The sequence below is a fragment of the Salvelinus alpinus genome, chromosome 1, assembly GCF_045679555.1.
Source record: "Salvelinus alpinus chromosome 1, SLU_Salpinus.1, whole genome shotgun sequence".
Classification (NCBI taxonomy): domain Eukaryota; kingdom Metazoa; phylum Chordata; class Actinopteri; order Salmoniformes; family Salmonidae; genus Salvelinus; species Salvelinus alpinus.
Window position 1 is genome coordinate 2,950,046 of NC_092086.1, and position 27,500 is coordinate 2,977,545.

Genomic DNA, 27,500 nt, shown 5'->3' on the forward strand with positions numbered 1-27,500 from the left:
CCCCATTGTCTGTTGGGATAGTGAATAACCCATCCCCAGTTAACACACAGGGTTAACACACGTCCCTGTCGGGATAGTGAATAACCCATCCCCAGTTAACACACAGGGTTAACACACGTCCCTGTTGGGATAGTGAATAACCCATCCCCAGTTAACACACAGGGTTAACACACGTTCCTACCTGTGAGTTGTCGTCGCAGGGTTCCAGCAGGATGCTGCTATGAGCCACGGAGACTGAACTCTCTCTCTGAGGGACGGCTGGATTCTCCAGCAACATGTTACAGATACTGGGACACACACACACACACACACACACACACACACACACACACACACACACACACACACACACACACACACACACACACACAGGTTAGATACACAGATATACAGAGACACTAGTTACATAATACTGGTACACACACACACACACAGAGAGAGAGAAAACTGAATAGCAGGAGTCATTTAGCAGACACTCTTATCCAGAGCTAGGTGAGACCACCACATATCACAGTCATAGGAAGTAAAACTGTTTCACAGTCAGGTAGCTATCAGCTAACGCACTGCTTGTAAGAGAAGTGGTAGTCATGGAGATAGTTGTAGTTCTTACACATTGCGATCTTTCAGGGCAGTGGTAGTCATGGAGATAGTTGTAGTTCTAACAGACATATCTTTCGGGGCAGTGGTAGTCATGGAGATAGTTGTAGTTCTTACACATTGAGATCTTTCAGGTCAATGGTAGTCATGGAGATATTTGTAGTTCTAACAGACATATCTTTCAGGTCAGTGGTAGTCATGGAGATAGTTGTAGATCTTTCAGGTCAGTGGTAGTCATGGAGATAGTTGTAGGTCTTTCAGGTCAGTGGTAGTCATGGAGATAGTTGTAGTTCTAACAGATTGAGATATTTCAGGTCAGTGGTAGTCATGGAGATAGTTGTAGATCTTTCAGGTCAGTGGTAGTCATGGAGATAGTTGTAGTTCTTACACATTGAGATCTTTCAGGTCAGTGGTAGTCATGGAGATAGTTGTAGTTCTTACAGATTGAGATCTTTCAGGTCAGTGGTAGTCATGGAGATATTTGTAGTTCTAACAGACATATCTTTCAGGTCAGTGGTAGTCATGGAGATAGTTGTAGATCTTTCAGGTCAGTGGTAGTCATGGAGATAGTTGTAGGTCTTTCAGGTCAGTGGTAGTCATGGAGATAGTTGTAGTTCTAACAGATTGAGGTCTTTCAGGTCAGTGGTAGTCATGGAGATAGTTGTAGTTCTTACACACTGAGGTCTTTCAGGTCAGTGGTAGTCATGGAGATAGTTGTAGATCTTTCAGGTCAGTGGTAGTCATGGAGATAGTTGTAGTTCTTACAGGTCAGTGGTAGTCATGGAGATAGTTGTAGTTCTTACAGGTCAGTGGTAGTCATGGAGATAGTTGTAGTTCTTACAGGTCAGTGGTAGTCATGGAGATAGTTGTAGATCTTTCAGGTCAGTGGTAGTCATGGAGATAGTTGTAGTTCTTACAGGTCAGTGGTAGTCATGGAGATAGTTGTAGTTCTTACACATTGAGATCTTTCAGGTCATTGGTCTGGATCAGTTCTGCTACATAGTTCTCCTGGACATCAGGAAACAGATCCACCTGGAGAGGAGGAGGAGAGGGGAGGAGAGGAGAGGAAGAAGGGAGGAGAGGAGAGGAGAGGAGAGGAGAGGAGAGGAGAGGAGAGGAGGAAAAGAGAGGAGAGGAGAGGAGAGGAGAGGAGAGGAGGAGGGAGAGGGAGAGGAAGAAGGGAGGAAAAGAGAGGAGAGGAGAGGAAAGGGGAGAGGGAGAGGGAGAGGAGGAGGGGGTTACAGACATACTAGATGTAACTATCCATTAGAAGTGAGGGTAACTATGAGTAGAGGTGTGGTGTCTGTACTCCTCACCACTCCTCTGACCAGTGCTCTGACGTGGGGCTGCAGCTGAGGTCTCTCTGGTTCCTGGACCTCCTGTTGGACTGAGGGACCTGCCCTCTCCTCCGCTGCCCTGGGGACGACTGGGACGACAGGGACAACAGGGGCTGGGACTATGGGGTTTGGGTTTAGGGGAACAGCGAGAGCTAGGATGGGGAAGTGAGGTTGAGTGGCTGGCCGGTCGACCACGACTACCACCTGTGGCTCCAGGGACAGAGGGCGGTTGTGTGTCAGCAGCGGGGCTCCGGGCCGGGGGTCGAGGCCCCCAGGAGTCTGGCTGCCCAGGGTGATCCGATGGCCGGTCTCTGGGGGGCCCAGACGCTCGGGGGCAGCAGCTATCAGCACGGCGGGGGCAGGGACGCCACAGGGGCCCGCAGGCCACTGTTGGGGAGCGGGCACGGGCTGGGGAGCGACCTGGGGAACAGGTTGGAGATGAAGGGTTCTGGGTTGTTGCATCTGGAAGGCATGGGTTAGGAGGAGGGCATGGGGCTCCAGGGGGGGCCGGGGCTGGTTGAGGGGTCCAGGGTGGAGCTGCTGTAGGGGGGATCGGGGCTGGACATGGGGCTGGTTGAGGGGTCCAGGGTGGAGCTGCTGTAGGGGGGATTGGGGCCGGGCATGGGGCTGGTTGAGGGGTCCAGGGTGGAGCTGCTGTAGGGGGGATCGGGGCCGGGCATGGGGCTGGTTGAGGGGTCCAGGGTGGAGCTGCTGTAGGGGGGATCGGGGCCGGGCATGGGGCTGGTTGAGGGGTCCAGGGTGGAGCTGCTGTAGGGGGGATTGGGGCCGGGGCTGAGGCTGGTTGAGGGGTCCAGGGTGGAGCTGCTGTAGGGGGGATCGGGGCCGAGGAGGTGCAGGAGGCTGGACCTGAGGGAGCAAAACTAACTTGACCTCCTGCAGGACAGGCCTGGTGAAGGGTTGAGGTCTGGTCTGGGTTGAGGTGGATGGGGCGGAGGTGTCTCTGTCCTGTGAGGTGGATGGGGCGGAGGTGTCTCTGTACTGTGAGGTGGATGGGGCGGAGGTGTCTCTGTACTGTGAGGTGGATGGGGCAGAGGTGTCTCTGTACTGTGAGGTGGATGGGGCGGAGGTGTCTCTGTACTGTGAGGTGGATGGGGCGGAGGTGTCTCTGTACTGTGAGGTGGATGGGGCGGAGGTGTCTCTGTACTGTGAGGTGGATGGGGCGGAGGTGTCTCTGTACTGTGAGGTGGATGGGGCGGAGGAGTCTCTGTCTCTGTACTGTGAGGTGGATGGGGCGGAGGTGTCTCTGTCTCTGTACTGTGAGGTGGATTGGGCGGAGGTGTCTCTGTACTGTGAGGTGGATGGGGCGGAGATGTTTCTGTACTGTGAGGTGGATGGGGCGGAGGTGTCTCTGTACTGTGAGGTGGATGGGGCGGAGGTGTCTCTGTACTGTGAGGTGGACGGGGCGGAGGTGTCTCTGTACTGTGAGGTGGATGGGGCGGAGGTGTCTCTGTACTGTGAGGTGGATGGGGCGGAGGTGTCTCTGTCTCTGTACTGTGAGGTGGATGGGGCGGAGGTGTCTCTGTCTCTGTGCTGTGACCTCGATGGAAGGGGTGCAGTCTGATGACCCTCAACCTCTTTTAGCTCTATGATTGGTCCATCGCCTTCAGAGGCCACACCCCACAGTGCTGCTGGACGAATCACACGTCGCCGTGACGGATTCAGGGGCTGCAGAGAGAAAGAGGGAGGGGAGCGAGAGAGAGAGGGAGGGGAGCGAGAGAGAGGAGGGGCACGAGAGAGAGAGGGAGAGGAGCGAGAGAGAGGGAGAGGAGCGAGAGAGAGAGGGAGGGGAGCGAGAGAGAGAGAGGGGAGCGAGAGAGAGGGAGGGGCGAGAGAGAGAGGCGAGAGAGAGAGGGAGGGGCGAGAGAGAGAGGGAGGGGCGAGAGAGGGAGGGAGGGGCGAGAGAGGGAGGGAGGGGCGAGAGAGGGAGGGGCGAGAGAGAGAGGCGCGAGAGAGAGAGGAGCGAGAGAGAGAGAGAGAGGGAAGGGAGCGAGAGAGAGAGGAGCGAGAGAGAGAGAGGGAGGGGAGCGAGAGAGAGAGGAGCGAAAGAGAGAGGGAGGGGAGCGAGAGAGAGAGGAGCGAGAGAGAGGGAGGGGAGAGAGAGAAAGAGGGAGGGGAGCGAGAGAGAGGGGAGCGAGAGAGAGAGGGGAGAGAGAGAGAGAGGACAGGTGGTTAGGACAGACACACAGTTGGAGAGTCGACAGACCAGACATGCATCACTGAGTCAGCTCCAAACCTATCCCAGGTCAGGGGTTAGAGGTCAAGGTAGGGATGCAAACCATTAACCGGTCAGCAGCTGAACATATATTTGACCGGTCATGCTTTTCGCCTAGAGGTTCATTTGCATAAATTAGTGGAATTCATTTGGTGCCTTTTGGTGCATTTTTGATTAGTAGTCATGTATCTTATTAAACACAAACACAAAGAGAGTGGTAGGATACGAACAGAATAATGTCACCCGTCAGACAGCGTTAATCATATTGATTAACAAGAGGAGCCTCCCAGCTACATATTGATTAACAACAGGAGGAGCCTCCCAGCTTCATATTGATTAACAAGAGGAGGAGCCTCCCAGCTTCATATTGATTAACAAGAGGAGGAGCCTCCCAGCTTCATATTGATTAACAAGAGGAGGAGCCTCCCAGCTTCATATTGATTAACAAGAGGAGCCTCCCAGCTTCATATTGATTAACAAGAGGAGCCTCCCAGCTTCATATTGATTAACAAGAGGAGGAGCCTCCCAGCTTCGTATTGATTAACAAGAGGAGGAGCCTCCCAGCTTCATATTGATTAACAAGAGGAGGAGCCTCCCAGCTTCATATTGATTAACAAGAGGAGGAGCCTCCCAGCTTCATATTGATTAACAAGAGGAGGATCCTCCCAGCTTCATATTGATTAACAAGAGGAGGAGCCTCCCAGCTTCATATTGATTAACAAGAGGAGCCTCCCAGCTTCATATTGATTACCAAGAGGAGGATCCTCCCAGCTTCATATTGATTAACAAGAGGAGGAGCCTCCCAGCTTCATATTGATTAACAAGAGGAGGAGCCTCCCAGCTTCATATTGATTAACAAGAGGCGGAGCCTCCCAGCTTCATATTGATTAACAAGAGGAGCCTCCCAGCTTCATATTGATTACCAAGAGGAGGATCCTCCCAGCTTCATATTGATTAACAAGAGGAGGATCCTCCCAGCTTCATATTGATTAACAAGAGGAGGAGCCTCCCAGCTTCATATTGATTAACAAGAGGAGGAGCCTCCCAGCTTCGTATTGATTAACAAGAGGAGCCTCCCAGCTTCGTATTGATTAACAAGAGGAGGATCCTCCCAGCTTCATATTGATTAACAAGAGGAGCCTCCCAGCTTCATATTGATTAACAAGAGGAGCCTCCCAGCTTCATATTGATTAACAAGAGGAGCCTCCCAGCTTCATATTGATTAACAAGAGGAGGATCCTCCCAGCTTCATATTGATTAACAAGAGGAGGATCCTCCCAGCTTCATATTGATTAACAAGAGGAGGAGCCTCCCAGCTTCATATTGATTAACAAGAGGAGCCTCCCAGCTTCATATTGATTAACAAGAGGAGGAGCCTCCCAGCTTCATATTGATTAACAAGAGGAGGAGCCTCCCAGCTTCATATTGATTAACAAGAGGAGGAGCCTCCCAGCTTCATATTGATTAACAAGAGGAGGAGCCTCCCAGCTTCATATTGATTAACAAGAGGAGGAGCCTCCCAGCTTCATATTGATTAACAAGAGGAGGAGCCTCCCAGCTTCATATTGATTAACAAGAGGAGGAGCCTCCCAGCTTCATATTGATTAACAAGAGGAGGAGCCTCCCAGCTTCATATTGATTAACAAGAGGAGCCTCCCAGCTTCATATTGATTAACAAGAGGAGGATCCTCCCAGCTTCATATTGATTAACAAGAGGAGGAGCCTCCCAGCTTCATATTGATTAACAAGAGGAGGATCCTCCCAGCATCATATTGATTAACAAGAGGAGGAACCTCCCAGCTTCATATTGATTAACAAGAGGAGGAGCCTCCCAGCTTCATATTGATTAACAAGAGGAGCCTCCCAGCTTCATATTGATTAACAAGAGGAGCCTCCCAGCTTCATATTGATTAACAAGAGGAGGAGCCTCCCAGCTTCATATTGATTAACAAGAGGAGGATCCTCCCAGCATCATATTGATTAACAAGAGGAGGAGCCTCCCAGCTTCATATTGATTAACAAGAGGAGGATCCTCCCAGCTTCATATTGATTAACAAGAGGAGGATCCTCCCAGCTTCATATTGATTAACAAGAGGAGCCTCCCAGCTTCATATTGATTAACAAGAGGAGGAGCCTCCCAGCTTCATATTGATTAACAAGAGGAGGAGCCTCCCAGCTTCATATTGATTAACAAGAGGAGGAGCCTCCCAGCTTCATATTGATTAACAAGAGGAGGAGCCTCCCAGCTTCATATTGATTAACAAGAGAATCCTCCCAGCTTCATATTGATTAACAAGGGGAGGAGCCTCCCAGCTTCATATTGATTAACAAGAGGAGGATCCTCCCAGCTTCATATTGATTAACAAGAGGAGCCTCCCAGCTTCATATTGATTAACAAGAGGAGGATCCTCCCAGCTTCATATTGATTAACAAGAGGAGGAGCCTCCCAGCTTCATATTGATTAACAAGAGGAGCCTCCCAGCTTCATATTGATTAACAAGAGGAGCCTCCCAGCTTCATATTGATTAACAAGAGGAGGATCCTCCCAGCTTCATATTGATTAACAAGAGGAGGATCCTCCCAGCTTCATATTGATTAACAAGAGGAGGAGCCTCCCAGCTTCATATTGATTAACAAGAGGAGCCTCCCAGCTTCATATTGATTAACAAGAGGAGGAGCCTCCCAGCTTCATATTGATTAACAAGAGGAGGAGCCTCCCAGCTTCATATTGATTAACAAGAGGAGGAGCCTCCCAGCTTCATATTGATTAACAAGAGGAGGAGCCTCCCAGCTTCATATTGATTAACAAGAGGAGGAGCCTCCCAGCTTCATATTGATTAACAAGAGGAGGAGCCTCCCAGCTTCATATTGATTAGCAAGAGGAGGAGCCTCCCAGCTTCATATTGATTAACAAGAGGAGGAGCCTCCCAGCTTCATATTGATTAACAAGAGGAGGATCCTCCCAGCTTCATATTGATTAACAAGAGGAGGAGCCTCCCAGCTTCATATTGATTAACAAGAGGAGGATCCTCCCAGCATCATATTGATTAACAAGAGGAGGATCCTCCCAGCTTCATATTGATTAACAAGAGGAGGAGCCTCCCAGCTTCATATTGATTAACAAGAGGAGCCTCCCAGCTTCATATTGATTAACAAGAGGAGCCTCCCAGCTTCATATTGATTAACAAGAGGAGGAGCCTCCCAGCTTCATATTGATTAACAAGAGGAGGATCCTCCCAGCATCATATTGATTAACAAGAGGAGGAGCCTCCCAGCTTCATATTGATTAACAAGAGGAGGATCCTCCCAGCTTCATATTGATTAACAAGAGGAGCCTCCCAGCTTCATATTGATTAACAAGAGGAGGAGCCTCCCAGCTTCATATTGATTAACAAGAGGAGGAGCCTCCCAGCTTCATATTGATTAACAAGAGGAGGAGCCTCCCAGCTTCATATTGATTAACAAGAGGAGGAGCCTCCCAGCTTCATATTGATTAACAAGAGAATCCTCCCAGCTTCATATTGATTAACAAGAGGAGGAGCCTCCCAGCTTCATATTGATTAACAAGAGGAGGATCCTCCCAGCTTCATATTGATTAACAAGAGGAGGAGCCTCCCAGCTTCATATTGATTAACAAGAGGAGGATCCTCCCAGCTTCATATTGATTAACAAGAGGAGGAGCCTCCCAGCTTCATATTGATTAACAAGAGGAGGATCCTCCCAGCTTCTTATTGATTAACAAGAGGAGGAGCCTCCCAATTTCATATTGATTAACAAGAGGAGGAGCCTCCCAGCTTCATATTGATTAACAAGAGGAGGAGCCTCCCAGCTTCATATTGATTAACAAGAGGAGGAGCCTCCCAGCTTCGTATTGATTAACAAGAGGAGCCTCCCAGCTTCGTATTGATTAACAAGAGAAGGATCCTCCCAGCTTCATATTGATTAACAAGAGGAGGAGCCTCCCAGCTTCATATTGATTAACAAGAGGAGGATCCTCCCAGCTTCATATTGATTAACAAGAGGAGCCTCCCAGCTTCATATTGATTAACAAGAGGAGCCTCCCAGCTTCATATTGATTAACAAGAGGAGGATCCTCCCAGCTTCATATTGATTAACAAGAGGAGGAGCCTCCCAGCTTCATATTGATTAACAAGAGGAGGAGCCTCCCAGCTTCATATTGATTAACAAGAGGAGGAGCCTCCCAGCTTCATATTGATTAACAAGAGGATCCTCCCAGCTTCATATTGATTAACAAGAGGAGGAGCCTCCCAGCTTCATATTGATTAACAAGAGGAGGATCCTCCCAGCTTCATATTGATTAACAAGAGGAGGAGCCTCCCAGCTTCATATTGATTAACAAGAGGAGGAGCCTCCCAGCTTCATATTGATTAACAAGAGGAGGATCCTCCCAGCATCATATTGATTAACAAGAGGCGGATCCTCCCAGCATCATATTGATTAACAAGAGGAGGAGCCTCCCAGCTTCATATTGATTAACAAGAGGAGGACCCTCCCAGCTTCGTATTGATTAACAAGAGAAGGATCCTCCCAGCTTCATATTGATTAACAAGAGGAGCCTCCCAGCTTCATATTGATTAACAAGAGGAGGAGCCTCCCAGCTTCATATTGATTAACAAGAGGAGGAGCCTCCCAGCTTCGTATTGATTAACAAGAGGATCCTCCCAGCTTCATATTGATTAACAAGAGGAGCCTCCCAGCTTCATATTGATTAATAAGAGGAGGATCCTCCCAGCTTCATATTGCTATATTGTAAATGATGTTTAACAGGGTTTGTTACAGTAGTTGTATGTTCAATAATACTGCAGCCTCCCAGCTTCATATTGCTATATTGTAAATGATGTTTAACAGGGTTTGTTACAGTAGTTGTATGTTCAATAATACTGCAGCCTCCCAGCTTCATATTGCTATATTGTAAATGATGTTTAACAGGGTTCGTTACAGTAGTTGTATGTTCAATAATACTGTAGCCTCCCAGCTTCATATTGCTATATTGTAATGATGTTTAACAGGGTTCGTTACAGTAGTTGTATGTTAAATAATACTGCAGCCTCCCAGCTTCATATTGCTATATTGTAAATGATGTTTAACAGGGTTTGTTACAGTAGTTGTATGTTCAATAATACTGCAGCCTCCCAGCTTCATATTGCTATATTGTAATGATGTTTAACAGGGTTCGTTACAGTAGTTGTATGTTCAATAATACTGCAGCCTCCCAGCTTCATATTGCTATATTGTAAATGATGTTTAACAGGGTTCGTTACAGTAGTTGTATGTTCAATAATACTGTAGCCTTTCAGCTGTGAGACGATTGGCTTGGAGCGTTGCCTCTTTCAATTAGGCTCTAACATAAACTAACGTAACCGTTAGTAACCGGTTATTGAGGGTCGAATCGTCGGCAGCAAAATTGACCAACATCTGCATCCCTAGTTAAAGGTCAGGGGTGAAAGGTTACCGCTAGTATGCTGACATCATCATCATCCGGCTGGTCAGGCACCAGGACAGGGTGAGAGGTCAGAGGTCAGGGGTTAAAGGTTACCTCTAGTATGCTGACATCATCATCATCTGGCTGGTCAGACACCAGGACAGGGTGAGAGGTCAGAGGTCAGGGGTTAAAGGTTACCTCTAGTACGCTGACATCATCATCTGGCTGGTCAGGCACCAGGACAGGGTGAGAGGTCAGAGGTTAAAGGTTACCTCTGGTATGCTGACATCATCATCTGGCTGGTCAGACACCAGGACAGGATGAGAGGTCAGGGGTTAAAGGTTACCTCTAGTACGCTGACATCATCATCTGGCTGGTCAGGCACCAGGACAGGGTGAGAGGTCAGAGGTTAAAGGTTACCTCTAGTATGCTGACATCATCGTCAGGTTTGTCAGAAACCAGGACAGGGTGAGAGGTCAGAGGTCAGGGGTTATAGGTTACCTCTAGTATGCTGACATCATCGTCAGGGTCCAGAGTAACCGGCTCCTCGTCAGAGTCATCTGATATGGTGATGAAGTTCCTCCTGCGTTCCCGACGACCTACACACACACACACACACACACAGTTAACTGTATAGCCTGTGTGTGCTCTTGCCTTGGCTTCAGAACCCTGTGTGTGCTGTTACCATGGCTTCAGAACCCTGTTTGTGCTGTTACCTTGGCTGCGGTGGATGTTGAAGCTGACCAGGTGGATGACGTCATCGTCGTCAGTTCTGTCCGCCATAGTCAATCACACTGCCTGAGTGACACGCTGCTCACAGACACACACTGACCAGCAACACTCGACACCATCCCCCTACACACACACACACACACACACACACACACACACACACACACACACACACACACACACACACACACACACACACACACACACACACACACACACACACACACACACACACACACACACACACACACACACACACACACACACACACACACACACACACGGTTAATACCTTGTACTGCTCTGACAGGACCCATTATATACCCCAGCACCACCCCAACACACACGGTTAATACCTTGTACTACTCTGACAGGACCCATTATATACCCCAGCACCACCCCAACACACACGGTTAATACCTTGTACTACTCTGACAGACAGGACCCATTATATACCCCAGCACCACCCCAACACACACGGTTAATACCTTGTACTGCTCTGACAGACAGGACCCATTATATACCCCAGCACCACATACTGATAGGACCCATTATATACCCCAGCACCACCCCAACACACACGGTTAATACCTTGTACTACTCTGACAGACAGGACCCATTATATACCCCAGCACCACCCCAACACACACGGTTAATACCTTGAACTGCTCTGACAGACAGGACCCATTATATACCCCAGCACCACCCCAACACAGACAGGACCTATTACATATACCAGCACCACCCCAACACACACGGCAGAGATGTCAAGGTCCAGGCAAAGTGTATGTAGAGAAACGTTTAATTCGATAGCTACTGCAATCAACTCCAAGCCTAACAGTAACTCGGCGGATGGGGTTGGTGTTCTGAACTTGGGCTGTCGGTTAGCTAGCTAGTATTTTGGGGGGGTCGACAAAAACTTTGAACTCAATTCTAAAACTTTTTTTTGTAGCCAACTTAGGTAGCTAGTTACTGAGTTGACGATAGTAGAAAATGAGGAATGTAGTTAACGTTAGACGAGGGTGTGTTTGTATGACTGTATGACTAACGTTACTAACTAGTAAGTTAGCCTTTAACTTTCATGAGCCGAGTGGACAACTCTAGCTAACTAGCGTTAGTTAACTAACGTTGGCAAAACAAGTTCCACAGGGAAAGTTGTCAGTCTCGAGTTGGAAGTTTATCAAAAGGTGTTAGCGACCCAACTAGTTAACTACATCAACTTTAACTAACTAACGTTAGTACTAACCTTACTAGGTAAGTTAGTTAACATTCATGTAGCACCACATACGTATTTTTGATTGCACCCGTAACGTTACAGAGACAGCTAACGTTAGCTAGCTAACTAACTACTGTACTGTTATAGGTAGTCACTAACGTCAGTCAACTATATAATACTTTACTAGCTAACGTTAGCAAACAGAAGTTATGTTAAAGAAACGTCGATGACAACCATGTCAGTTAATAAAACAAGACAAAAACACATTTTTTCTATATGCTGTTGAGGTTGTCACTTTACCTGAGTGCTCACTGGCGGAGTTGGCTGTGATTTCTCATGTTTGTTGCACTTTCTGTTCAGTTGTAATCTGTTTGGGCTAACCTAGCTTGCTAACGAGAGACAAATATTGCTACCCGCTTATACTTCAAATTAGCTAGTTATCCAGTTATATATGTAATAAGCTAGCTATGTAATAATTAACAACGCTATAGGTCGTTAAATCTCACAACTCGGATGTTATTGAATGTCCCAAACAAAAATCACACTTAGCTCTAATTCAAATATTTGGATAACAACGAACATAACCGGAAATCGAAACAACCTACCAAAACAAGACTAACCACGTCACATTCACAGACATCAGCGCAGCAATCTGGGGGGTGTAGTTCTATCAGATCATTTTTGTAGTTTAGTCAATTATTAAAGATATTGGCATGTGTTCGAGAACATCAAACCCGTAATATATCACGGGTGAATTGTGACTGACTGATCTACAAATATTAAGGAGTAGTTATTTGAAGATGCAAGGTGATTTACATTTACATTTAAGTCATTTAGCAGACGCTCTTATCCAGAGCGACTTACAAATTGGAAAGTTCATACATATTCATCCTGGTCCCCCTGTGGGAATTGAACCCACAACCCTGGCGTTGCAAGCGCCATGCTCTACCAACTGAGCCACAGTTGATCAGTCAGTCGGCGGGCCGCCTGCACTGTCAGCTGCAATGTCGAACAAGCCCAATGGGCGCTCTCCTCTGCCCAGACGTTGTTGAAGCATGCCAGATCTTACAATGCCAAGGGTAGGTATATTACATATAATCTAACCACACACCCTCGACAACTACTGTGATTATTATTATTTGACCCTGCTGGTCATCTATGAACATTTGAACATCTTGGCCATGTTCTGTTATAATCTCCACCCGGCACAGCCAGAAGAGGACTGGCCACCCATCAGAGCCTGGTTCCTCTCTAGGTTTCTTCCTAGGTTTTGGCCTTTCTAGGGAGTTTTTCCTAGCCACCGTGCTTCTACCCCTGCATTGCTGTTTGGGGTTTTAGGCTGGGTGTCTGTACAGCACTTTGAGATATCAGCTGATGTACGAAGGGCTTGCCAAGGAGGGTTCTGAAGCCAAGGTAACAGCACAAGCAGGGTTCTGTACAAAATTTATATAAATACATTTGATTTGATAATGGCCGTGTTCGAGAGGATCAAAACCGGAAATGTAATCATTTTGTAAAATTGTGACTGACTGATCGACAGATAATAACGAGTGTTATTTATGATTCAAGGTGATTTGTAGATCAGGCAGTAGGCAGTCGCCTGCAGTCGTTTTGATGCTCTTGAACACAAGCCATATGTTATAGCAATCTGGTAGCCGGCTCTACTACACCGGCTCTGATGCTCGTCGGATGTGACAGGGCTTGCAAACTATTACGGACTACAAAGGGAAACCCAGCCGCGAGCTGCCCAGTGACGCAAGCCTACCAGACAGGCTAAATATCTTTTATGCTCGCTTCGAGGCAAGCAACACTGAAGCATGCATGAGAGCACCAGCTGTTCCGGACGACTGTGTGATAACGCTCTCCGTTGCCGATCTGAGCAAGACCTTTAAACAGGTCAACATTCAGAAGGCCACGGGGCCAGACGGATTACCAGGACGTGTACTCAGAGCATGCGCAGACCAACCATAGTCCCTGTGCCCAAAGAAAGCGAAGATAACCTGCCTAAATGACACCCCGTAGCACTCACGTCTGTAGCCATGAAATGCTTTGAAAGGTTGGTCATGGCTCACATCAACACCATCATCCCAGAAACCCTAGACCCACTCCAATTCGCATACCGCCCCAACAGATCCACAGATGACGCAATCTCAATTGCACTCCACACTGCCCTTTCCCACCTGGACAAAAGGAACACCTATGTGAGAATGCTGTTCATTGACTACAGCTCAGCGTTCAACACCATAGTGCCCTCAAAGCTCATCACTAAGCTAAGGACCCTGGGACTAAACACCTCCCTCTGCAACTGGATCCTGGACTTCCTGACGTGCCGCCCCCAGATGGTAACAGTAGGCAACAACACATCTGCCACGCTGATCCTCAACACGGGGGCCCCTCAGGTGTGCTTGCTCAGTCCCCTCCTGTACTCCCTGTTCACCCACGACTGCACGGCCAAGCACGACTCCAACACCATCACATTCTGCACCTGCAACCCCCTATATATATCGTTATTTTACTGCTGCTCTTTAATTACTTGTTACTTTTATTTCTTATTCTTATCCATATTTTTTTCAACTGCATTGTTGGTTAGGGGCTCGTAAGTAAACATTTAACTGTAAGGACTACTACACCTGTTGTATTCAACATTTCACTGTGAGGTCTACTACACCTGTTGTATTCAGCATTTCACTGTCAGGTCTACTACACCTGTTGTATTCAGCATTTCACTGTAAGGTCTACTACACCTGTTGTATTCAGCATTTCACTGTGAGGTCTACTACACCTGTTGTATTCGGCATTTCACTGTAAGGTCTACTACACCTGTTGTATTCAGCATTTCACTGTGAGGTCTACTACACCTGTTGTATTCAGCATTTCACTGTAAGGTCTACTACACCTGTTGTATTCAGCATTTCACTGTGAGGTCTACTACACCTGTTGTATTCAGCATTTCACTGTGAGGTCTACTACACCTGTTGTATTCAGCATTTCACTGTGAGGTCTACTACACCTGTTGTATTCGGCATTTCACTGTAAGGTCTACTACACCTGTTGTATTCAGCATTTCACTGTGAGGTCTACTACACCTGTTGTATTCAGCATTTCACTGTAAGGTCTACTACACCTGTTGTATTCAGCATTTCACTGTGAGGTCTACTACACCTGTTGTATTCAGCATTTCACTGTGAGGTCTACTACACCTGTTGTATTCAGCATTTCACTGTAAGGTCTACTACACCTGTTGTATTCAGCATTTCACTGTGAGGTCTACTCCACCTGTTGTATTCGGCATTTCACTGTAAGGTCTACTACACCTGTTGTATTCAGCATTTCACTGTGAGGTCTACTACACCTGTTGTATTCAGCATTTCACTGTGAGGTCTACTACACCTGTTGTATTCAGCATTTCACTGTGAGGTCTACTACACCTGTTGTATTCAGCATTTCACTGTGAGGTCTACTACACCTGTTGTATTCAGCATTTCACTGTAAGGTCTACTACACCTGTTGTATTCAGCATTTCACTGTAAGGTCTACTACACCTGTTGTATTCAGCATTTCACTGTAAGGTCTACTACACCTGTTGTATTCAGCATTTCACTGTGAGGTCTACTACACCTGTTGTATTCAGCATTTCACTGTAAGGTCTCTACTTCACCTGTTGTATTCAGCATTTCACTGTGAGGTCTACTACACCTGTTGTATTCAGCATTTCACTGTGAGGTCTCTACTTCACCTGTTGTATTCAGCATTTCACTGTAAGGTCTACTACACCTGTTGTATTCAGCATTTCACTGGAAGGTCTAAGGTAAGGTCTGTAAGGTCATGTGACTAATAAAATTTGATTTGATTTGAACATGATTACAATTTTTCTCAAATGATAATTATTTTTGTGCATATCCTTTTTTCTGTGTACTACAGTATTGACTTTTCCCAGTGAACTTTGACCTATTGTTGGAATCCCGTATCTAAACAGCTCAGTGTGATTACACATTAGCATTCAGCCAGACACAACTGACCTTCTGGTATAGTGCAGTCAGTGTCAACAACAAAAGCTGGAAAAAAAACAGAAATTTGTACAGTGGGGAGAACAAGTATTTGATACACTGCCGATTTTGCAGGTTTTCCTACTTACAAAGCATGTAGAGGTCTGTAATTTTTATCATAGGTACACTTCAACTGTGAGAGACGGAATCTAAAACAAAAATCCAGAAAATCACATTGTATGATTTTTAAGTAATTAATTTGCATTTTATTGCATGACATAAGTATTTGATACATCAGAAAAGCAGAACTTAATATTTGGTACAGAAACCTTTGTTTGCAATTACAAAGATCATACGTTTCCTGTAGTTATTGACCAGGTTTGCACACACTGCAGCAGGGATTTTGGCCCACTCCTCCATACAGACCTTCTCCAGATCCTTCAGGTTTCGGGGCTGTCGCTGGGCAATACGGACTTTCAGCTCCCTCCAAAGATTTTCTATTGGGTTCAGGTCTGGAGACTGGCTAGGCCACTCCAGGACCTTGAGATGCTTCTTACGGAGCCACTCCTTAGTTGCCCTGGCTGTGTGTTTCGGGTCGTTGTCATGCTGGAAGATCCAGCCACGACCCATCTTCAATGCTCTTACTGAGGGAAGGAGGTTTTTGGCCAAGATCTCGCGATACATGGCCCCATCCATCCTCCCCTCAATATGGTGCAGTCGTCCTGTCCCCTTTGCAGAAAAGCATCCCCAAAGAATGATGTTTCCACCTCCATGCTTCACGGTTGGGAGGGTACTACACGACAAAACATTTTATTTTGGAGGTATTGGCCAATTTACTGACACAATAACTAGGGTTTTGAAGCATGAATTAAATGTTACTACCTTTTGCAGACATGCAATAGAGTTGTGATGTCCCATTAAAAACAGTATTAACAGTGGTCCTAGAACAGAGCCCTGTGGCACCCCCTTCTGGACAGTATACAACAGTGGTCCTAGAACAGAGCCCTGTGGCACCCCCTTCTAGACAGCCTACAACAGTGGTCCTAGAACAGAGCCCTGTGGCACCCCCTTCTAGACAGCCTACAACAGTGGTCCTAGAACAGAGCCCTGTGGCACCCCCTTTTAGACAGTATTAACAGTGGTCCTAGAACAGAGCCCTGTGGCTCCCCCTTCTGGACAGTTAACATATCAGATAACTTGCATCAAACTGGACACAGTTCTATTTGCCAAGTAGCTTTTTAACTATGAGACTGACTTAAACAGATAATCCTATGTTGACAAGTTTTTGCAACACGAAAACAGATCTTGTATTGTGAAATAGTGATGTAGCTAGCTAGCTATGTTTATTTGTATTTGTAGCTACAGTATGTGTTGAAAACATGCATCCAATCTGCAATGAATGATTTATTTTTCATATTGTAACTTTGAATTGTCAACAAAAATAGATCAAATAATATATTTTTATTTTGCCATCCCCTGACCCGGGAAAGGGGTCATGATTCATATTACCAGAGAAGAAGAGGTGTAAACTGTAAATCTTTGATATGGCTTCCATTTTAGTCATTTAGCAGACACTCTAATCCAGAGAGCAACTTCAAAACAGCAGTAAAAACATTTCAAAATGGTCAAATAAGTGCCATTAAAAATGCTGTTTTTGAAGAGTATGTATTTATTTTCCAGACTTCTGTTCAATGTGAGATGGAGGGAAGACAGTTGGACTCCTGCTGTGCTATGCTCCCACCAGACTCACACAATACATCTCTTGAATACTGAGTGAAGCAGAGAGGCATTAGTTCCCCATTTTTGTCTGTCTTTCCCATACAGATCAAATATTAAAAGATGCTTTTGGTTGCAGAGTCTCAAGGAGAGGTTAACAGAGGAGGGGGTGATGAAGCAGAAGGGATGGGGGGATGAAGAGAGGAGGAGGAGGAATGACAAGAGGATGAAGAGAGGAGCAGAAGGGATGACGAGAGGTTGAAGAGAGGAGAAGGGATGGGGGATGAAGATAGGAGGAGGGATGGAGGATGAAGAGAGGAGGAGGAGGAGGGATGGGGGATGAAGAGAGGAGAAGGGATGAGGGATGAAGATAGGAGGAGGGATGGGGGATGAAGATAGAAGAAGAAGAAGGGATGGGGGATGAAGAGAGGAGAAGGGATGGAGGATGAAGAGAGGAGGAGGGATGGAGGATGAAGAGAGGAGAAGGGATGGGGGATGAAGAGAGGAGGAGGGATGGAGGATGAAGAGAGGAGAAGGGATGGAGGATGAAGAGAGGAGGAGGGATGGGGGATGAAGAGAGGAGGAGGGATGGAGGATGAAGAGAGGAGAAGGGATGGGGGATGAAGAGAGGAGGAGGGATGGAGGATGAAGAGAGGAGGAGGGATGGGGGATGAAGAGAGGAGGAGGGATGGAGGATGAAGAGAGGAGAAGGGATGGGATGGGGGATGAAGAGAGGAGGAGGGATGGAGGATGAAGAGAGGAGAAGGGATGGAGGATGAAGAGAGGAGAAGGAGAATTCAGACATCAGTCCACTCAGACAACCACTGCTGACTCGTCCTCCTCTGCTCTTCACTCTCCTCTCTCCCCCTCCTCCTCCTCTCCTCCTGCTGCTTCCTCCTCTCCTCCTGCTGCCTCTTCTTCTCCTCCTGCTCCGTCCTCTCCTCCGCCGCCCTGCGCTCCAGCAGGGTCTCCACGGCTCCCTCTACAGTCCGGAGGCAGTGCTGCGAGCGCCAGCGGGGGTCAGTGGGCGTGGTGAAGGGGTCAGGAGCGGCGGCCTGCAGGGGGAGAGGCTCCAGAGGGAGGTGTAGGAGGTGTGCGTGCAGCATCATACGATAGGGGGCGCTGTCTTCTCCCAGGCTGTAGGTGTAGTCTCCTACGATGGGGTGGCCTATCGCCTCACAGTGGACCCTCAGCTGGTGGGTACGACCTGACACACAAAATGACAACAATATGAGTTGAATATTTTTTGTAATTGTAAAATGTAATTACACATTGGCGAATCGTCTGTCTGTCTGTCTGTGTGTCTGTGTGTGTGTGTGTGTGTGTGTGTGTGTGTGTGTGTGTGTGTGTGTGTGTGTGTGTGTGTGTGTGTGTGTGTGTGTGTGTGTGTGTGTGTGTGTGTGTGTGTGTGTGTGTGTGTCTATGTACCTGTATGTGTGTGTTTATGTACCTGTGTGTGTGTGTGTGTGTTTATGTACCTGTGTGTGTGTGTGTGTGTGTGTGTGTGTGTGTGTGTGTGTGTGTGTGTGTGTGTGTGTGTGTGTGTGTGTGTGTGTGTGTGTGTGTGTGTGTGTGTGTGTGTGTGTGTCTATGTACCTGTATGTGTGTGTTTATGTACCTGTGTGTGTGTGTGTGTGTTTATGTACCTGTGTGTGTGTGTGTGTGTGTGTGTGTGTGTGTGTGTGTGTGTGTGTGTGTGTGTGTGTGTGTGTGTGTGTGTGTGTGTGTGTGTGTGTGTGTGTGTGTACCTGTAAGAGGCTGCAGCAGCACCTTGGTAACAGGGTCTCCATCATAAGCTCCGTACTCCAACACTGTGAGCTGTGTCCGACAGGGTTTGGGGTTCTCACAACCTGCAGAGAGACTGGCAATGAGACTTACAGATCTAGAACTAACATTTCTATGTGAATTTGGTCGGTAACCTGCAGAGAGACTCGCTGTCAATGAGACTTACAGATCTAGAACGAACACTTCTATGTGAATTTGGTCGGTAACCTGCAGAGAGACTCGCTGTCAATGAGACTTACAGATCTAGAAATAACACTTCTATGTGAATTTGGTCGGTAACCTGCAGAGAGACTTGTTGTCAATGAGACTTACAGATCTAGAACTAACACTTCTATGTGAATTTGGTCGGTAACCTGCAGAGAGACTGGCAATGAGACTTACAGATCTAGAACTAACACTTCTATGTGAATTTGGTCGGTAGCCTGCAGAGAGACTGGCAATGAGACTTACAGATCTAGAACTAACATTTCTATGTGAATTTGGTCTGTCGCCCAAAAAGTTACATATTGCAGCTTTAAAGAGAGTAACTTTCATGAAGAAAACAAATCCGTGGAAAACCAGACGTTTAAGTCTTCGTTAGAGTGAAACACGACAACTCTGGTCTTCATTTTGACAGTTTGTTGCTATATTATGGTCTTCATGCGCTCCATGGGGGATTCGAACTTACACTGTGGCAATAGATGTCATGAACTGGGCGCCGTACCTCTGTGAGCTAACCGTACCTCTGTGAGCTAACCGTACCTCTGTGAGCTAACCTTACCACTATCACTGTGAGCTAACCGTACCTCTGTGAGCTAACCGTACCACTGTGAGCTAACCGTACAGTGGGGAGAACAAGTATTTGATACACTGCCGATTTTGCAGATTTTCCTACTTAAAAAGCATGTAGAGGTCTGTAATTTTTATCATAGGTACACTTCAACTGTGAGAGACGGAATCTAAAACAAAAATCCAGAAAATCACATTGTATGATTTTTAAGTAATTAATTAGCATTTTATTGCATGACATAAGTATTTGATACATCAGAAAAGCAGAACTTAATATTTGGTACAGAATCCTTTGTTTGCAATTACAGAGATCATACGTTTCCTGTAGTTCTTGACCAGGTTTGCACACACTGCAGCAGGGATTTTGGCCCACTCCTCCATACAGACCTTCTCCAGATCCTTCAGGTTTCGGGGCTGTCGCTGGGCAATACGGACTTTCAGCTCCCTCCAAAGATTTTCTATTGGGTTTAGGTCTGGAGACTGGCTAGGCCACTCCAGGACCTTGAGATACTTCTTACGGAGCCACTCCTTAGTTGCCCTGGCTGTGTGTTTCGGGTCGTTGTCATGCTGGAAGACCCAGCCACGACCCATCATCAATGCTCTTACTGAGGGAAGGAGGTTGTTGGCTAAGATCTCGCAATACATGGCCCCATCCATCCTCCCCTCAATACGGTGCAGTCGTCCTGTCCCCTTTGCAGAAAAGCATCCCCAAAGAATGATGTTTCCACCTCCATGCTTCACGGTTGGGATGGTGTTCTTGGGGTTGTACTCATCCTTCTTCTTCCTCCAAACACGGCGAGTGGAGTTTAGACCAAAAAGCTCTATTTTTGAATCATCAGACCACATGACCTTCTCCCATTCCTCCTCTGGATCATCCAGATGGTCATTGGCAAACTTCAGACGGGCCTGGACATGCGCCTGCTTGAGCAGGGGGACCTTGTGTGCGCTGCAGGATTTTAATCCATGACGGCGTAGTGTGTTACTAATGGTTTTCTTTGAGACTGTGGTCCCAGCTCTCTTCAGGTCATTGACCAGGTCCTGCCGTGTAGTTCTGGGCTGATCCCTCACCTTCCTCATGATCATTGATGCCCCACGAGGTGAGATCTTGCATGGAGCCCCAGACCGAGGGTGATTGACCATCATCTTGAACTTCTTCTATTTTCTTCTATCTTCTAATAATTGCGCCAACAGTTGTTGCCTTCTCACCAAGCTGCTTGCCTATTGTCCTGTAGCCCATCCCAGCCTTGTGCAGGTCTACAATTTTATCCCTGATGTCCTTACACAGCTCTCTGGTCTTGGCCATTGTGGAGAGGTTGGAGTCTGTTTGATTGAGTGTGTGGACAGGTGTCTTTTATACAGGTAACGAGTTCAAACAGGTGCAGTTAATACAGGTAATGAGTGGAGAACAGGAGGGCTTCTTAAAGAAAAACTAACAGGTCTGTGAGAGCTGGAATTCTTACTGGTTGGTAGGTGATCAAATACTTATGTCATGCAATAAAATGCAAATTAATTACTTAAAAATCATACAATGTGATTTTCTGGATTTTTGTTTTAGATTCCGTCTCTCACAGTTGAAGTGTACCTATGATAAAAATTACAGACCTCTACATGCTTTGTAAGTAGGAAAACCTGCAAAATCGGCAGTGTATCAAATACTTGTTCTCCCCACTGTACCTCTGTGAGCTAACCGTACCTCTGTGAGCTAACCGTACCTCTGTGAGCTAACCGTACCTCTGTGAGCTAACCGTACCACTGTGAGCTAACCTTACCACTGTGAGCTAACCGTACCTCTGTGAGCTAACCGTACCTCTGTGAGCTAACCGTACCACTGTGAGCTAACCGTACCACTATCACTGTGAGCTAACCTTACCTCTGTGAGCTAACCGTACCTCTGTGAGCTAACCTTACCACTGTGAGCTAACCGTACCTCTGTGAGCTAACCGTACCTCTGTGAGCTAACCTTACCACTACCACTGTGAGCTAACCTTACCACTATCACTGTGAGCTAACCTTACCACTGTGGGCTAACCGTACCTCTGTGAGCTAACCTTACCACTATCACTGTGAGCTAACCGTACCACTGTGAGCTAACCGTACCACTGTGAGCTAACCGTACCTCTGTGAGCTAACCGTACCTCTGTGAGCTAACCGTACCTCTGTGAGCTAACCGTACCTCTGTGAGCTAACCGTACCACTGTGAGCTAACCTTACCACTGTGAGCTAACCGTACCTCTGTGAGCTAACCGTACCTCTGTGAGCTAACCGTACCTCTGTGAGCTAACCGTACCTCTGTGAGCTAACCGTACCTCTGTGAGCTAACCATACCTCTGTGAGCTAACCGTACCTCTGTGAGCTAACCGTACCCCTGAGAGCTAACCTTACCACTGTGAGCTAACCGTACCTCTGTGAGCTAACCGTACCTCTGTGAGCTAGCCGTACCTCTGTGAGCTAACCTTACCACTATCACTGTGAGCTAACCGTACCTCTACCTCTGTAAGCTAACCTTACCACTACCACTGTGAGCTAACCGTACCTCTGCCTCTGTGAGCTAACCTTACCACTACCACTGTGAGCTAACCTTACCACTACCACTGTGAGCTAACCTTACCACTACCACTGTGACCTAACCTTACCACTACCACTGTGACCTAACCTTAACACTACCTCTGTGAGCTAACCTTACCACTACCACTGTGAGCTAACCTTACCACTACCACTGTGAGCTAACCGTACCTCTGTGAGCTAACCTTACCACTACCACTGTGAGCTAACCTTACCACTACCTCTGTGAGCTAACCTTACCACTACCTCTGTGAGCTAACCTTACCACTACCTCTGTGAGCTAACCTTACCACTACCACTGTGAGCTAACCGTACCTCTGTGAGCTAACCTTACCACTACCACTGTGAGCTAACCTTACCACTACCTCTGTGAGCTAACCTTACCACTACCTCTGTGAGCTAACCTTACCACTACCACTGTGAGCTAACCTTACCTCTGTGAGCTAACCGTACCTCTGTGAGCTAACCTTACCTCTCTCTGTGAGCTAACCTTACCTCTGTGAGCTAACCTTACCACTACCACTGTGAGATAACCGTAGATAACCGTATTACCTGGTACTCCCTGTATATAGCCATGTTATTACCTGGTACTCCCTGTATATATTACTTACTTACTGGCTGGCTGGCTGGCTGTGGCTGGCTGGCTGGCTCTCACACACACACACACTGACACACCAGCTGCAACAGGTTCTTACCGTCTGTTCCTTGGATACACATCATGTGTGTTCTTCCCTCTGTGGTGTTTTGACCGATGGAGAAATCTACAGTCATCTTCTCCTCCTCCACCCAGCTTCTCACCTGGAGGAAACACATTAAACCTACAGTCATCTACTCCTCCTCCACCCAGCTTCTCACCTGGTGGAAACACATTAAATCTACAGTCATCTTCTCCTCCTCTACCCAGCTTCTCACCTGGAGGAAACACATTAAATCTACAGTCATCTACTCCTCCTCTACCCAGCTTCTCACCTGGAGGAAACACATTAAACCTACAGTCATCTACTCCTCCTCCACCCAGCTTCTCACCTGGAGGAAACACATATTACATCTACAGTCATCTACTCCTCCTCTACCCAGCTTCTCACCTGGAGGAAACACATTAAATCTACAGTCATCTACTCCTCCTCCACCCAGCTTCTCACCTGGAGGAAACACATTAAATCTACAGTCATCTTCTCCTCCTCTACCCAGCTTCTCACCTGGAGGAAACACATTATATCTACAGTCATCTACTCCTCCTCCACCCAGCTTCTCACCTGGAGGAAACACATTAAATCTACAGTCATCTTCTCCTCCTCCACCCAGCTTCTCACCTGGAGGAAACACATGAAATCTACAGTCATCTTCTCCTCCTCTACCCAGCTTCTCACCTGGTGGAAACACATTAAATCTACAGTCATCTTCTCCTCCTCTACCCAGCTTCTCACCTGGTGGAAACACATTAAATCTACAGTCATCTTCTCCTCCTCTACCCAGCTTCTCACCTGGAGGAAACACATATTACATCTACAGTCATCTACTCCTCCTCTACCCAGCTTCTCACCTGGAGAAAACACATTAAATCTACAGTCACCTACTCCTCCTCCACCCAGCTTCTCACCTGGAGGAAACACATATTACATCTACAGTCATGTACTCCTCCTCTACCCAGCTTCTCACCTGGAGGAAACACATATTATATGATCAGCTACAAATGTTCTCATGCTGAGTAGGGGGTGTGTGGAGTGTGTGTGAGGCGTGGTGTGTGGTGTGTGTGTGGCGGGGTGTGTGGTGTGTGTGGCGTGGTGTGTGGTGTGTGGTGTGAGGCGTGGTGTGTGGTGTGTGTGTGGTGTGTGTGTGGTGTGTGGTGTGAGGCGTGGTGTGTGGTGTGTGTGTGAGGCGGGGTGTGTGGTGTGTGTGTGAGGCGGGGTGTGTGGTGTGTGTGTGGTGTGTGAGGCGTGGTGTGTGGTGTGTGTGTGTGAGGCGGTGTGTGTGTGTGTGTGTGAGGCGTGGTGTGTGGTGTGTGGTGTGAGGCGTGGTGTGTGGTGTGTGTGTGAGGCGTGGTGTGTGGTGTGTGTGTGAGGCGGGGTGCGTGGTGTGTGTGTGTGTGTGTGTGAGGCGTGGTGTGAGGCGTGGTGTGTGTGTGAGTGAGGCGGGGTGTGTGTGGTGTGTGTGCGTACCAGTGCTAGGTAGACCTTGGTAGCTCTGCGGTCTTTAAAGCAGTGGTAGACCCGGCCAGCAGCAGCCTTGTTCAGAGCCACACACAGAACCCCACTGGTGGAGTAGTCCAGCTGGTGACAGAACCTGACAGAGAGAGAAGGAGAGAGACAGAGAAGGAGAGAGAGACAGAGAGAGAGAGAGAGAGAGAGAGAGAGAGAGAGAGAGAGAGAGAGGGAGAGAGAGATAAAGAGAGAGAGAGAGAGAGAGAGAGAGAGAGAGAGAGAGAGAGAGAGAGAGAGAGAGAGAGAGAGAGAGAGAGAGAGAGAGAGAGAGAGAGAGAGAGAGAGAGAGAGAGAGAGAGAGAGAGAGAGAGAGAGAGAGAGAGAGAGAGAGAGGTAGAGAGAGAGACAGATGTTTCAGATTGAGATACCGTACCTGGCTATGTGTGTGTGTGTGTGTGTGTGTGTTCATTGTTGACGATACAATAGAATGTAATATAAAGGCCATAATCTACTGATGATTCTCTCTAGTCGTCATGTCTTAGTTTCACTATTAATCTCCTTCACTGTAAAATCAGTTGGTCAACCCTCCCTCCACCTCCCTGAACCCATAGTACGTCCCGGGGTCGGCCAGCTCAGGGAAGCTCAGCACCAGCTGTGTTCTGAACCGTGTGTTTCTCTTACCTGAACCCATAGTACGTCCCGGGGTCGGCCAGCTCAGGGAAGCTCAGCACCAGCTGTGTTCTGGACCGTGTGTTTCTCTTACCTGAACCCATAGTACGTCCCGGGGTCGGCCAGCTCAGGGAAACGCAGCCCCAGCTGTTTCTGGACCGTGTGTTTCTCTTACCTGAACCCATAGTACGTCCCGGGGTCGGCCAGCTCAGGGAAACGCAGCCCCAGCTGTGTTCTGGACCGTGTGTTTCTCTTACCTGAACCCATAGTACGTCCCGGGGTCGGCCAGCTCAGGGAAGCTCAGCCCCAGCTGTGTTCTGGACCGTGTGTTTCTCTTACCTGAACCCATAGTACGTCCCGGGGTCGGCCAGCTCAGGGAAACGCAGCCCCAGCTGTTTCTGGACCGTGTGTTTCTCGTACCACATCTTGCTGTCGATGCGGATGTCCCAGTGCTTATCCACTATGATGTAGTCACAGCTCTGATACAGAACCTTCAGACTGTCAACACTGGCCGGTTCCACACCTCTGGACGGTTCCACACCCCTGGCCGGTTCCACACCGCTGGCCGATTCCACAACCCTGGACGGTTCCACACCCCTGGCCGGTTCCACACCGCTGGCCGATTCCACAACCCTGGTAGTTTCCAGCGGTTCCATACTGGTCGGTTCCACACTGCCAGGTTCCATACCGCTGTCTGGTTGCTCACTGCCAGGTTCCATACTGCCCGGTCCCATACTGCCCGGTTCCATACTCACCACTCAGTTCAGCTCAGCCTGACCTGCTGAAACAACACGAGGGACTGATGATGTGTTATACGCTTCCTCAAAAGTCAGAATTAAAACTAAAATAACTCAAGAAATCTGTCATTCATTTTGACGTTTTTGCCAAAGAGATCTCAGTTGAGGAATGTTCCATCTAAGATGTTTGGTGCAGTATTTCTCAGTGAAAAACATTTGCATGAAAACGAGTTCTTTCTTGTTGAATGACAGGCTTTATTGAAGAATCTCTACTGTTGACCAAACAATTCAATTTCAATTCAATTCAAAGGACTTTATTGAAGAATCTCTACTGTTGACCAAACAATTCAATTCAATTTCAATTCAATTCAAGGGGCTTTATTTTCATGAGAAACATGTGTTAACATTGTCAAAGCAAGTGAAGTAGATAATAAACAAAAGTGAAATAAACAATAAAAAATTAACAGTAAACATTACACTCACAGAAGTTCCAAAAGAATAAAGACATTTCAAATGTCATATTATGTATATATACAGTGTTGTAACGATGTACAAATAGTTAAAGTACAAAATGGAAAATAAATAAACATAGTGACTGATTGCTTATTGTTTTATTTAACGAGGCAAGTCAGTTAAGAACAAATTCTTATTTACAATGACGTCTACCCAGGACACTGGGCCAATTGTGCGCCGCCCTATGGGACTCCCAATCACGGCCAGATGTGATTCAGCCTGGAATCGAACCAGGGACTGTAGTGACGCCTCTAGCACTGAGATGCAGTGCCTTAGACAGCTACGCCACTCGAGAGCCCTGATGATGTTATAAATAAATTAAACAATCACCGACGATGGGGAGAAAGTACACTTCGGCTTGCCTCGAGAAAAAATGTCGTGTGCCCCAACAGCCGGTAAAAAAACTCACCGGAGTCCAAAAACAAACAAAAACGTCACAAAACGTGGTAATAATGTATGCATGTAACCTTCCGATCTGTTTCGCTGTTTCGGTTGGGAAGCATCAGGACGACTTAACTGCGCATCACATCCCCGCCCGTCTGTCTGCTGTACTCAGATATATGAGTTGCACTGTTTTACTAGATACAATACCTAGTTAAAGAGTTTATATTTTTACAATGGACAGACAGTTGTACAATGTAACACACATTCGTTAGCCAGCTAAGTAACGGTAGCTAACGTTATCTAAGTTAGCAAGCTAGCTAAATCAGCTAGTTTACAGTCAGCGTCATTTTTCGGTACGTTAGATTGTTATCTAGCGAGTTAGTACAATTTATTTGAAAAGTAGTTTAATTGTGTTATATACCTGTTTCTTATTTAAGTCTCTCCAGTAGACCCACATGTACATTAGCGACAAGAAACAAAAACACGGAAGCTGTGACAACGTCATAGTGACGGAAGGCACAAACAACCAATCACAAACCAAAGAAGCGTTGAATACGCCTACAAATTCAATGTTTACCTTTTCTATAACAACCAATGTTTTCCTGATGCATCCTTGACAAGGCTACGCGCTACTACTGACGTTAGACATTTTCATGTTTTCGCAATGTGAAAAATCCTACC

At 47.1% G+C, this 27,500-nt stretch overlaps 2 protein-coding genes across 4 annotated transcripts in view; both read right to left on the reverse strand.

The window, feature by feature from the left end:
- Positions 1-12,171, reverse strand: part of rnf216 (ring finger protein 216) — a 95,034-nt gene extending 82,863 nt beyond the window's left edge. Inside the window, exons 1-6 of the mRNA XM_071390915.1 lie at positions 11,859-12,171; positions 10,327-10,465; positions 10,112-10,209; positions 1,914-3,620; positions 1,553-1,629; positions 182-287 (exon numbers count right to left, since the gene is read on the reverse strand). Coding sequence (XP_071247016.1) covers positions 182-287; positions 1,553-1,629; positions 1,914-3,620; positions 10,112-10,209; positions 10,327-10,393 — 2,055 coding nt within the window. The 5' untranslated portion in view covers positions 10,394-10,465; positions 11,859-12,171. The remainder of the gene's footprint in view (positions 1-181; positions 288-1,552; positions 1,630-1,913; positions 3,621-10,111; positions 10,210-10,326; positions 10,466-11,858) is intronic.
- Positions 12,172-16,935: 4,764 nt separating this feature from the next.
- Positions 16,936-27,347, reverse strand: rpusd1 (RNA pseudouridine synthase domain containing 1). 3 transcript variants are annotated; one of them, XM_071390924.1, is made up of 6 exons: positions 27,241-27,347; positions 25,525-25,966; positions 24,535-24,658; positions 23,071-23,173; positions 19,009-19,110; positions 16,936-18,467 (listed from the first exon to the last, which is right to left on the reverse strand). In XM_071390924.1, the coding sequence occupies exons 2-6, from the start codon at positions 25,932-25,934 to the stop codon at positions 18,058-18,060; spliced, it is 1,149 nt and encodes a 382-aa protein (XP_071247025.1). In that variant the 5' UTR covers positions 25,935-25,966; positions 27,241-27,347; the 3' UTR covers positions 16,936-18,057. The 3 variants fall into 3 exon arrangements, with proteins under 3 accessions (XP_071247025.1, XP_071247036.1, XP_071247032.1); XM_071390935.1 differs by having other exon boundaries at positions 25,525-25,984; positions 27,241-27,340; XM_071390931.1 differs by having other exon boundaries at positions 25,525-25,963; positions 27,241-27,334.
- Positions 27,348-27,500: the final 153 nt, after the last annotated feature.